Below are 14444 nucleotides of genomic sequence, written 5' to 3' on the forward strand. Positions count from 1 at the left end.
ATTATATAAAAAAAGTCTCTCACACCTCATTATAACATTGTGATGTGATATACATAATTATTTAAATATAATTAACATTATTTACATCATATTATTAACATAAGATTTACATATACATACATTTATTTATTTTTTTGTAGCGGTCATAAACGGCTAGTTTTTACCATATAAATATGTTTTCACAAACACATTCAATCACTCTAAGCTTATTCTTCCTTCCTAAAAATTTTATTCATCAAATTTTCGAAGAAGATGGTTCTTTCAAGGTTATTTTGTATAATTATTTTGGTTATTATACTCACTAGTCTTGTATTCGGAGAACATATGCCTCGAGTTTTTTCTTTATTTTTAAGAATGCTTGTACTTCTAATTTATCTGTTATTTTGTATTGCCATTTTAATACATTTATAACTTAACTAATAAAATGCATTGTTATTTTTATAATACCATCATGTCAAATTTGGCAAAGCTCGAATTTGTTGCGCTCGAAATTACGGAAAAAAATTATATACCATGGACTCTCAATGTAGAAATGCAACTTGAGTCACTGGGTCTAAGTGAGAGCATTACAGAAAATGGTATCTCATAATCACAAGAAAAAGTAAAAGCTACGATATTTTTGCGTCGACATCTTGATGAAAGATTAAAATGTGAAAATCTAATTGAAAAAGAAAAAGCAAAAGATATTTTTTGGAACTAAAACCTACAAAAAACAATAGTGAATACAATATCAGGTCATGTGGACTTGATAAAAGATTGTGGTAAAGCACATTTTTTTTACATAATGGTACAAAATTTCTGATAAATGATGCTTTGTATTCACCACCATCGAAAAGAAATTTGTTGATTTTTAATGACATATATTCCCATGGGTATGATACTCAGACAATAAATGAAGGAGATGAGAAAAAATATAAGTGTTTTACCACATATAAATCGGGAAAGAAATATGTAGTTGAAAAACTACTAATGCTCCCTATTGGATTGCATTATACATATATAAGTTCAATTGAATCAAACATGGTAGTTGATAATTCTTCAATACTGATTAATTGACATGATCAATTAGGACATCTTGGTTCAACAATGATGCGAAGAATTATAGAAAATACACATGGTCATCCGCTGAAAGACCTGAAGATCTTTCAAAATAATAAGTTTCAATGCAAAACATATTCTCTTGGAAAACTTATTATAAGACCATCACTACCTAAAATCCAAATTGAATCACATATGTTTCTTGAACGTATTCTGTGGGGACCCGAACTTAATTCAATTCTTAATCACTTTCTGGGAATAATTAATCAATTAAAATAAACAGGGTCTAAATTTTTTTTAAAATACGAGAGTACGCAGCATATGAAATAAGTCCTATCTCATTTACAAGATCACTATTCAGATCTAAGTACAAGTCCTGTACAATCATAAATCATAATAACTACTGTTTCTTCACTACATCTCAGGTGATATAACAGATATACTCCTAAGTCCGGATCTCCACGCTAACTCTCTTCTCTCATCCTCTTCTTGACCCTGATCCAGCCCCACCTGTTGTCATGCACACATACAAAACAAGACAACAGCCGGATAACTCCGGTAAGAATAAATCCCAGTATAAACAATGTAAATATGCAATTATATAAAAACATATATAAACGCATATAACAGTTATCATTAACACTGTAGCAAATCAACAAACATGAATGATATCAAACTGTAAATCAACTAGTCATCACAGACTCGACTCAAACAACGCGTCGTCTTAGACTCGACTCAACTCTAACCTAGGGAACCCAATGTCTGGATATTGATAATTATATCGAATCTCAGTCGATAGGAATGAATCAACCCTAAACGGCATCGATATAATTCATATATCCAGTGTCTGGGCAAAACAGCCGCAGAATTGACGAATCAGTCAAGAATTAAGCGAATAAGCCAATAACTAGACGAATCAGCCAGTAATTAAGCGAATCAGCCAAAGTTTAGACGAATCAGTCGATAACTAGACGAATCAGCCAATAACCAGACGAATCAGCCAGTGACTAGGCGAATCAGCCAATGACTAAACAATCAGTAGTCAATACATGCAGTGGCTATAAATCAATAGACTATAAACATCAATCTCATCATTTACAAATATCAATGCAATAAATTAAGTATGTGATTTAGGGAAACTCGAGTCAAACCTCACTCGAGTTGTGCAATCCCAACTCAACATTAATTTATACCTTTCTTTCTGATACTCTGACTCTGTCGAAGTCTCGAACTCAAAGCCTGTCAATACTCAATCTGACAATAACAATATTGAGGGTACGACATCAATACAGCACTCAATCAATACTGGATATAATCAGAATTAAATCAAATTCTGTTTCAACAATATAATGTCATAATTTCAATATATCCAGCACTACCATATCAGTCAGATATCAATTCCAACACCTCATAATCGATAACAATTCAATTCTGATATCAAATCGACTCCAAAACTACTCCGAAAATCATAACAATTTCATATGGTATCTGTTCTCCAGTCCGATTTCGATTATACGATGTCTAATATGACAAGAACATCATATATGAATCATATCAGATTTTGACAATACCATAATTTCAAATCATATCAAAACGTAGCAAAACTTACGTCCAGTTGTAGCCTACGTCGATAGAAACTCAATACCGAAGTCGGATTCAAAATCGGACGGGCGGATTTCTAACAAAAGGCGTAAGGATTTCTTTTTTTCTCTGAAGCTTCCCTTTCTTCGTTTCTCACTTCGTTTTCTTGTCTGAAGAGTTGCAAGGTATATATATATATATATATATACATCCACGCACATGCAAATGGACGAGTGGCTCAATGTGCATACTGCACGTCTCGCGCATATGCGCGAATAATATGGCGCATATGCGCGAGACCTACGGGTCTCGTGGATAAACTTCTCGGCAGCTCGCGCATATGCGCGACTCATCTCCGCGCATATGCGCGAGGTCCTCTGGACTTCGCTTGTACAGGCTCGCGCATATGCGCGACTCACTTCGCGCATATGCGTGAGGTCCTCTGCCCACGCCGCGCATATGCGCGCATCTGTGCGGCACATATGCGCGAGGGCTACTGTTCCTCGCACATTTTCATGCATTATCTCGTCTTTCCCGGTTCGATCCTTTCCGTCTATAATCATATCAATTATCCCCAAATTATTTCAGATTAATAGGATAACATTCTCAGGCCTTACATATTCAGGGTGATATTTGTGGGTCAATCCATACGTCATGTGAAACCATTTAGATATTTTATGGTATTGATCGATGTCTCTAGCAGATGGTCACATGTATGTTTATTATCAACTCGAAATGTGGCATTTGCAAGATTACTTGCTCAAATAATAAAATTGCGGAATCAATTTCAATCATACAATCAAGAAAATTAGACTTGATTATGCTGGTGAATTTACTTCCCAAAATTTCAATGATTATTGTATGTCAATGAGAATCACCATTGAGTATCATGTTCCTCATGTACATACACAAAATGGATTAGTTGAATCATTGATTAAATGTCTACAATTGATTGCTAGACCAATGATTATGAAAACAAAACTCTCTGTTTCTATATGGGGACATGCAATTTTACATGTTGATGCATTAACTCGCATCAGACCAAGTGCATATCATAAATACTCTCCATTGCAGCTTGTCTTTGATAAAGAACCAGACATTTCTCATCTCAGAATTTTTGGATGTATGATATATGTGCCTAGTTACACCGCCTCAATGAACAAAAATGTGACCTCAAAGGAAGATCGAAATTTATGTTGGTTATGATAGCCCATCAATCATTCAATATCTTGAGCCTCAAACAGGCGACGTGTTTAAAACACATTTTGCTGATTGTCATTTTAATGAGGAAATCTTCCCAATATTAGGGGGAGAAAAAAAACATATCAAAAAAGAAATTACATGGTATACATCATCATTATTACATCTGGATCCAAGAACTAAACAATGTGAAAAAGATGTACATCAAATTGTGCATTTGCAAAGAATAGCAAATCAAATGCCAGATGCATTTGCAGATATAAAAGGGGTCACTAAATCATATATACATGTTGTAAATGCCCTTGTTCAAATTGAAATTCCAAAGAAACAAATTGAAGTCACTCATGATGTCATTAAACGCTTGAAGTGTGGAAGAACAATTGGTTCCAAGGATAAAAATCCTCGCAAAAGAAAAAGTATAGAGAAACACGATGATCACAAAATAGAGAATGATATTCCAGCAGAAATACATGCTAATGAAAATGTTCCGTCAGAACCACAAACTGATGAGAATCGTGAAATCTCTATCAATTATATTAATACTGGAAAAATATGAAACCCAAAAGATATAAAAGAAATTGATGATATATTTTCTTAAAATGTGGTATTTGACATCATAAATAACAATGAAGATTATGAACCAAAATCTTTTGGTGAATATAAAAATCGACAGGGCGGTATAAAATGAAAAGATATCATCCAAGTTGAATTGAATTCGCTAAATAAATGTAACGTTCTGGGCCTATAGTCCTTACACCTGAAGGTGTAAAAAATGTTGTACAAATGAGTCTTTATTCGAAAGAGAAATGAGAAAAAGAAATAGTAAGATATAAAGCTCGACTTGTTGCACAAGATTTTTCTCAAAGGTCTGGAATTGATTATGAAGAAATGTATTCCCCTGTTATGGATGCAATTATGTTTTGGTATTTGATTAGTTTGGCGGTATCTGAAAATTTAGAAATACGTCTTATGGATGTTGTCACAGCTTGCTTATACATATTAAAATTCCTGAAGGATTTAAGATGTCTGAAGCACAAAGTTCAAAACCCAGAGAATTTTATTCTATAAAATTGCAAAGATCATTATATGGATTAAAGCAATCCGGCCGAATGTGGTATAATCGACTAAGTGAACACTTAATAAAAAAGGGATATGTAAATAATTCAATATGCCCTTGCGATTTCATTAAGAAAACATCTGGATGTGTAATTATTGCTGTATATGTTGATGATTTAAACATCATTGGAACGAATAAGAAAATTTAAGAAGTTGTGTCGTACTTGAAGGAAGAATTTGAATGAAGAACCTTGGAAAAACAAAGTATTGCTTGGGTTTGCAAATTGAACAAAAAGAATGTGGAATATTTGTTCACAAGTCAAATTATACAGAAAAGGTCCTTAAACATTTTAATATGGATAAACCCATATCCTGTAAGTTCTCCAATGGTTGTTAGATTATTAAATATAGAAAAATATCCATTCTGTCCATGTGAAGATGATGAAGTTATTTTTGATCCAAAGTATCATATCTAAGTGGTGCCCTTATGTATCTTGCAAATTGTACAAGACCTGATATATCTTTTGCTGTAAATTTATTGGCAAGATTTAGCTCATATCCAACAAAGAGACACTGGAGCGAAATTAAACATATATTCCGTTATCTACGAGGAACGACAGATTTGAGACTTTTGTATTCAAAAGATACCAATCAAAGTATAATTGATAATGTTGATGCTGGGTATTTATCTGATCCACACAAGGCACATTCCCAAACCAGATATGTATTTACTCATAGAGGCACTGCAATTTCTTGGCGTTCACAGAAACAAACACTCGTAACAACTTCATCAAATCACGCCGAGATTATTGCACTACATGAAGCAAGCTGTGAATGTGTGTGGCTAAAATCAATGATCGAACATATCCAAATCTCATGCAGATTATCATTCGACAAGAAGCTGTGATACTATATGAAAATAATTCTGCATGTGTTACTCAAATGAAAGAGGGATACATAAAAAGCTACAGAACTAAACATATTCTTCCTAAGTTCTTCGCATTCACCCAAGAGCTTGAGAAGAATAAAGATATTGATATTCGTTACATTCAATCAAGTAAAAACTCATCAGATCTCTTCACAAAGTCACTTCCTACGACAATATTCAGAAAGCATATATATAACATTGGGATACGCAATCTACGAAATTTGTGAAGAATCGTTCGTGTTAACACGAGGGAGAGTTTACGTGACTGCACTCTTTTTTCCTTACTATGATTTTTATCCCAAAAGGTTTTTCCTAGTAAGGTTTTTAACGAGACAGTATAAAAAATACGTAATGAAGACAATCATTATATCACGATCATCATTACAATGGGAAGTGTTGAAAATAAAGAGTTGAAATCATTGAATGTTGAAAATAAGAGTTGTAAAAATTGAAAATTAGTGTGTGATGATGTATGTAATGATGTATTTATTTTTGGATTATTTTTAAAGAAATTCTATAAATAGGTATTTCAATTTGTGAAGAAGAACACAACTGAGTTGAGAAAATTTTATATTTTAACATATTTTCTGAGTTTGAGATTTTTATTTTTTACCGTAAACTTTTACTTTTAACAATTAAAATATAACGTTGTTTATTTACATTGGGGAGCTATAAGTTAAAAAAAAATGTTGTAGGATGGAGCTCTAATAATAATTTCTGACGGGAAGACTGATCTCTAAATTAAAAACTTGGGTAGGGATTTTATACCCAATTACCCAAAATTAAAGGGTATTTTGTAAAATGACCTAAATTGGAGGTTTTAAAAAATCCCTTGTACGGTTTTTTTATGGTTTAGAACTGCTGGGATATCCCCTCTTCCGCCGCCACAAGGTTGTTGTTCCGCTGCCAACCGCCTCCGTGACCACCGATAGGAGCTGAAATGGGCGATGCTGATGATCCCAGTGAAGCGAAGACTGAGGTAATTAACGGTGAATAATTATCCTTTTGTTACAGAGAAGAATAATTAGCCACGAATACACATTTATGAGTTTTCGATTTCATGGAATTGCTTGAATAATTTGTAGCGTTCTCTATGATTTTTTTGGGGTTTCTTGGGCCAGTGATTTTCCCACTTTATTTTCTGTTGAATTTGAGGGCGAAGGAGGAGAATTTTGGGTTAAACTCGGTATGGTTCTTCTTTGTGACTACGCAGGTGTCCCTCAACGCTTACACGTCGAGATGTATACCCCAAGAAGTGCTGTTTGATATTTTTTCACGTCTTCCTGCTCAAGTTTTACATGATGTGGTGAGGCATGTTTGCAAAGAATGGAACCTTGTGATTTGTTCCCCAAGTTTCGCCAGCCACCATCTTCGGAATTCAACTCCTGGAATTATGATCCAGGACTGGCGATCAGTTCATAACGCGATTTACGTGGAAATGCGACGGGGTTGTCTCGAGATATGTAAGTTTGGCAGCGGGTTTGGACATCTAGTATTCAATAGCTGTGATGGTTTGGTATTGGCCCCTGATCCTAGAGACAAACATATTCTTTATGTTGTTAATCCCTTGACAAAGCAGCGGATTATTCTTCCTCCGTATTTTTGTGAGACAGGACATCTTGCAGAATTTGGTTTAGCATTTGTTGAGGCTTCCATGGAGTATAAAGTGGTGCACGCGTATTGTAACGAATCATTTAATCAATGTACGCAAATTGCAGTGCTAACAATTGGAGTTGATAAAGTTTGGAGGCATATTGACGTACGACACTTATCTCGTGCAACCAGGGGACCTCTCATGTCTTTACCGTGGGTTACTGGAGGATACATACATTGGGTTAGCGAAACTTTCACTTTTCTTTTGACATTGAATGTAGAGACTGAAACCATTCGCCGGTTTCCTTTGCCTGAAATACCGAAAATATGCGGAAAGTTTTTACCAATGGGCAGTAATCTATCCTTTGCTAATGAAGCCAATGAATTTTTTATGGATGTTTGGGAAATGAATTCAGAAACTGGAGAGTGGAGCATATCGCTTAGCTTTGATTTGAAACCTCTGATCTACCGATTTGAGGACCTCTTTGGCGAATATGCAAATTCAATTATTCCCTCTGGTTGGTTAGTGGTTAGGGAGGTTTTGGTCTTCAGCACTATAGGCCTTCAAACACGTTGCATGACTTACAATGTCAAGACAAGAGAAATCCAGTCATTTGAGTTGGACACCAATAAAGTATCACGGTTTTTTCGACCTCATGTGAATAGCCTGGTTCGCTTGGAAGAAGAATTTTTAGTTGCACCAACTACAAAATAGATGGGAAATGCCAATTTCTAGCTAGATTTTGTTGCACCTGGCATTCAATTTTAATTTGACAAGACTCTTGTTGCATTCTTAGTTTGTGGAAAGCATATATTTGATTCTACATGTTTGTTGGTTTATTTCCCTCTTTTTTATGTTTCTTTCAATTCATGCAAGCTGGTGGTACTGATTGATCTTATGATAAAGGTATCTTTAGAAAAATATTTGAAGTCGTTTTTGAATTAAGAAGCAACCTTGCTCGAACTTGAAAATATCGAACGTAGCTAGGATCCCATCTTGGACCACTGTCAAGGAAGATATTCAATTTTCTACACAGAAATTTACTCTTTAACTTTTCCAACTCCTTATCTATCTTCTGCTAAATCATTTGATAAGAGCATAACTTGCTGCATTTATGTCTTGTTAAGCACTGGTTTATTGCTTTTCTGGGTTAGTAATATTTATGTTTTGGGATATTTGTTGTGCATTTATTCATTTTGTTTTACGTATTAAAATTTGAGCAACGTTACACGTACAATCAAATTTGTACATCAATTCTTACAACATAATAAATTCATTTATCAAAATCTCATGATAAATTCAATAAAAAATATCATGAAATAATAGTAAAATCTCACTATTTAATAACAAAATCTTACGATATAATTGTTGTTGTACAATATTTTAGTTGGACTGTTAGCATTATTTTTAAAATTTCCTGTGAGGCTCCTAATTCAGACAAAGAAGAAAGAATATTGATTAGTCCTTTGCTTTCCTCTAACATCATATTGAATTATGTATTTTGGACATTTAGTGAAGCAAGCAAGTACGACCAGACACAATTGCGGCTGTTTGCTCTATAAGCACCGGTCTGTTCTGGAAATTTTTTCGGAAAATAACATTAATCAAACTTTGTTCTTGAAAAGTAATCCTCCTCGAGTTTTATAATTTGAAGAATTGTGTGTCGCGATTTAAATAATTTATTAAAATATTTTTTTAAAAAATTGTAATTTTATCTTTCTAATTTTAGTTTTGATAGTGTCAAAATCAGATTCCAGTATTTTTGTAATTTTGATCCCTTCTCCAAAATGGGCTGAGAGCCCTCATCCTAATTACAATTTATCAGCATTCAATCAGTATTAATCAAGGTTCTAAAAAGCGTGAAACGCTCCGAAGCGCGGATGTCGAGCTCCAAGTTTTTCAAGTTTAAGCGAGATTAGCATATACTTAAGCGTGAAAAAACGTTTTTTTTATTTTTAGTGTAATTATAATTATCTCAAACCAATAAATAGATAAAATAATACATAAATATGATAAATTTAAGTCTGATGTATTAATTATCATATTTATAAAAGCATAAAAATCTCAAAATTGCAATCTTTATTTGTTTTTGCAACTAGATCATATTAAAAAATGCTAAATATTTTCAATCAAATCATTATCATACATGCTTAATCATAATTAAAATTAAAAATAAACATCTAAATTATAAACCTAATGTATTATTCTAAAATAAAAAGACATACCTTCAAAATAAAAATTTTAAAAATAAATAGATGCGATTAATTTTACTTAAGCACACATAATTAAATGCCTTAATTACGCTTAATTCTGCCAAACAACAATTTAACCGTTTTTTTCCGCTTTTCTTTGAAGTGGGGCGTTTTTGTCGAGCTTGAAGCTTAAGCGGGTTTTTTAGAACACTGGTATTAATCAGTATAGACAGCTAAAATGGATTAAAATATTTCAAAATTTTGGCTTTGACCGTATAAGACATACCGAGGAAATCAAACAACTCAATAGTCAAAACTATACGCTTGAGTAAATCCAACGGAACATATCCAACAACAAAGGTTGCACTGGCCAACATCAGCAAATATGCATGAGAAGCCGCACTAGTTCCATGACAATAATAAAATTGCATGCACAGTCACACTAGCTCGATCACACTATAATAAAATCCAACGATCAAATATCCTAACATACAACTACTCGAGGCATATCTTGATAACGTATAAAATCCAATTATAATAATATATAAATATCTGGCAACTCAAACTCAGGCTCACTGACACAATCAGCAGATGCTTTATCAACTACGTTTGAAACCACTTGTATTACATGTCATGGAATCAAATAACAATCCCTATATCACCAAAAGGACAGGGGTCAAATCTCAGCACGCATATCGAATAATCATATCATAGATAAATGGCATGTAATTTGACAAATACAATGCAATGCATGTAATGTAACAATGGTATCTTGTATATCAATTGGAATCCATGAAAACGATCGAAATAATTGTACCCACATGTGACATCGACCTAACATATCAAATACGTCATCGGCCCTGCACATCTATGCCAAGGGTGGCAGCATGTAGGACTGCTCGACCTTTCTTCTAGTCATCAGATGTGTGACGCAAATAAAAACAATAATCTCAGCAATATCAAAGTCATGGCTCAACATGAATGTGTGCCCATAAATGCATAAAATCAACAGATTATTCTAAAAAAAAAATTAGCTTTTCATGGAGCGACTTTATTGAACTCGAACCGAAAGAAAGCGTGTTGAGATATTTGATTGAAGAGAAAAAAAGAACTTTGTGGCTCACAGTGTAATGTCCAAAGTGGGATAATGTAATCCAACTGCACGTGAATCTATGATTAATGAAAAATGACTAATTAAATTATTTTAATTGCATTTAATAAATGTGGTAGGCATGTTTACATGTTTAAAATAGGATTTTCTACCAGGATGCATAAAACTATGTTTTTAAAGGTTATTCGAGACGCAATCGAGGACAAAGACCGGAGATCGTAAAGGAAAAATATTTTTATTAAATGATTATTTTTAATTATTTAATATATGGTATATTTTATATGATATTTTCAAAAATATATTTTTTGAGATGTTTTTACTCGGCGAGTCGTATTCTAAACAGATACTCGATTTTTTAAAAAAACGAGGACTTTTTCGAGGCTCGATTATTATTTTCAAAAACTTTCCTAAACAAAATTTTTACCTACTTTATAATGGACCTAATGGGCCTGTTATACCTAGTTTATTGGGCCTAAACTTGTACCATATATTTTATATTAAAACATGAGATTTTAAACCCTAACCTACATCACACATAAAACATGCACACACCTAGAAAACACTAGGACACTCCTCTCCCAAGCACACGGCCACACACCACACATCAGCACCTTCACGTGAGTTTGTACAAGGAAATTTCAGGCTTCCTCCCTCAGTCTCTCTGTCGACGTCCCTCGCATCAAGGATTGAATTTCGTGCGTGAAACACACAAAATCACGTCTTAATCTTCCTTCATTCATTGTTCATTCCATATTATGTGTGTTTATACATGATTGTATGAAAAATATGGTCTCTTCTTATATATTTTCGTTTTTATGGCATATGCCATGTTAAAACTTGAGTTTTCATGCCTTTAAATTCATGATTTTGTTGCACAAAGGTGCTGCAATGATACGCAGATGGGAAGGAATGCTTTTCAGCATGATTAAGGGTCCATAGAGGTATGGATAAGGGCTGGATAAGAAGGGGGGAATAGGCTGAACGAAAACTTGGGTTTCAAGGCAAGCTAGGGCACGATTTGGGTTTTTAGAAGGGCACGGCTGTGGGCTGCTATTGGGATGTGTCCAGGGGTCCTAAGGGGGTCTATCCATGGTCCTAGATGGGTTAAGAGATGGCTGGAGCGAGGAGTAGGGCTGGGGGCTCTAGGTTTGGTCGCGCAAAGCTTGTGGAGGTAACGGGTGGTGGCTGCTCAACAGCTATTCTAGGCTTCGTTCTAGGTCTTAGGATGGTTGGTTCGGGTCTGGACATGATGGTTAAGGGCTAGGATTGAAGGAACTCATGGTTTGTTCAAGTTAGGGTTTTCGAAAAAAATGGCAAAAAATTTAATAGCCTTCTAGGTGTATTCCGAGGGTTCTAAATGGCTTATTTTTGTTGGATAGGGTATGGTTAGGTGTTAATAAGCTATGGTTCAAATTTGGTTAAGTTTCGAATTGATTCGGGCTGAAACCGGGACGTGGGTTCGAGTTTCAAAACGAATTGAGAAATTAGTCAAGGAGCGTAAGTTTACATCTAATAAATGTTTATGAGTGTATTTTAAAGTGCTATGTTGAATTTGGATGGATTTGGGTCGTCTTTGTAAGGTCTAATGTAAATTGGGAAAGTTAGGGTTTCAGGAACAAAATGATCATTTTACACCTGAAAAATGTTAGACGTCCTGGTAGTGCCCTGAATGTTGTAATGAATTGTTGGAACATTTCATGTTCGTAATCTTGATTTTGATGTTAACAAAACTTGTTTATTTTTGTTTCTAATGAGTTTACCTAAATGCACAGAAACTGAAACTGATCAAGCCTCGAACTGATCAGTTACCAAGCTTAAATTGAAGCTATCGTGATGCAAACTGAAAGTGCCAACTGATTGATCGAACTAAACTAGTACAACTGAAGTATCAAGATAAGTTCAACTGATTGTCCAGTTGATAGGTGGTTCAGCAGAAGACCTTCAGAAGCCACGCCAGCTGATGAAGTGTTCAACTGATGTAGAACCCAACTGACCAGTTCGACTGAATCAGTGAAATCAGTTTAGCTGACGAGTCAACTGATTTCATCTCACCAGTTCAAGACCAGTTCAGAACATTGGTTAGAAGCGAACCAGTTTGCAGATACGACAAGCTTAATCCAGCTGTGCACAAAGGTACAAAAGCAATTGTACGATCAATGTACAATAAGAGACGTTGCAGCAGCGCTTAAAGCCAAATGTTCCAGATATCTATTTGGGAGAACAAATTCAAACTGCAACGGGTTCATTCACTGAGCCTCACTGTACGTTCAGCCAAATGCCTATTTATAGAAGCTGAAGCTCAATGAAGACGATGATGAGAGTTGACGAGTACAAAGATAAAATACAGAGAGGGCAGCTTATTGCATATCAGCTTACAAAGAAGCAATCAGCCCAGTCGAGGGAACACTTCAAGATATATCAGCTTAGTATAGAAGCTCATTTCCCTCAGTGTGTGAGAACACTTTCGGATAGTTTTCAGATAACAATTCTTACACACACACACACACACTATCACTCAAATATAGTCCTGCACAAAGACAATAAACTTGTGTCAGACCTTCAAACCGATGTCCAACCAACTCCAACCAGTGATGATTTTGAACTTCAAGTTGACCTTCTCTTCTCCTCCTCAACTTGATTTCTCGACTGAGAAACCAGAATCTCCTACCAAATCGGCTTTTGATCATTTAGTGACTCAGCTGGTCAACATATCCCAGTCTATCACTGTTCTTGACATCAAACACATCTCTCACAGAGTCATGCTTGACAATTTCAAGAGACAAATTTTAAAAAATATCAGCTATATTGAATCCCAAGTTCGAATTGCTGCTATTACTCGGAATACAATGAAAAATCAAGATGTCAACGTGAACACTGAATCAGTAGCTTAAATATCTTGTGTTCAAGCCATTATAGAGGTCGAGGTGCAACCCCAAGTAGCCCAAATTCATCAACATATGGATGAGGGTTCGATTCCATTGGCAGCCATTTGTAAAAATATTGAAATATATGCAGCGAGGTAATGACCAAAAAAAAAAAAAGATGTTGATCAAGAAAGGTGCAAGAGAAGAAAATACAAACTAAGAGGACCAATTATGCATAAATAAAAAGGATGGAAGAAGAAGACAGAAGAAGGAGATGTGGTAGAAGCAGTGGATCAAGTTATAGAAGATAGAATTTTATTTTCTTCAGTAGGTATATTAGGCTTTTAAATTTTTTGCACCTGTAAAAATGAAATTTCATTTTCTCAATGAAAATCATTATTTCAAACTCTATCCTATTTTAAATCACTTTCATATAAATCAATTGATATTTTCCCTCTCCCCACTTCGGAAATAAAAATCAGCCACCACCCATCAAGGAAGCTCATGGCCGAAGTTCCTCCACTCCACCACCACGAAGTCGCCGGATTTCTGAAATTCCGGCAATCAACCCTCGATTGAAATTTTGTTTGGATCTCTAGTGTGATCTATACAAGGAATTCAGTTTCTGATTGTGGACCTGATTGACGATTTAAGAGGAAGATATGTTTGTATGGATTTACAAGAAGGGTTATCTCCGCTTAAAATCCGGAGTAGTTGGAACCGGCATTGCAAAGGTTATTTATTCTAAAACACTTTATAAATGGTTAAAATCATATGATGGAACGTTTTGAATGTCAGAATAAAAAAAAATTAAACTTTTGCTGCTTATTGAGTATGAGATAACGGCACATATACAGATTCAACATGAGGACTTATAATT

At 34.7% G+C, this 14444-nt stretch overlaps 1 protein-coding gene across 1 annotated transcript; it reads left to right on the plus strand.

Annotated features, from left to right (window-relative positions):
* The first annotated feature begins 6617 nt into the window (after window positions 1-6617).
* Window positions 6618-8236, plus strand: LOC142521227 (F-box protein At5g49610-like). Its single transcript, XM_075624457.1, has 2 exons — window positions 6618-6782; window positions 7017-8236. Exons 1-2 carry the CDS (start codon window positions 6744-6746, stop codon window positions 8109-8111), a joined length of 1134 nt encoding a protein of 377 aa, XP_075480572.1. The 5' UTR covers window positions 6618-6743; the 3' UTR covers window positions 8112-8236.
* Window positions 8237-14444: the final 6208 nt, after the last annotated feature.

The sequence above is a fragment of the Primulina tabacum genome, chromosome 12 (genome assembly GCF_025594145.1).
Source record: "Primulina tabacum isolate GXHZ01 chromosome 12, ASM2559414v2, whole genome shotgun sequence".
Lineage (NCBI taxonomy): Eukaryota > Viridiplantae > Streptophyta > Magnoliopsida > Lamiales > Gesneriaceae > Primulina > Primulina tabacum.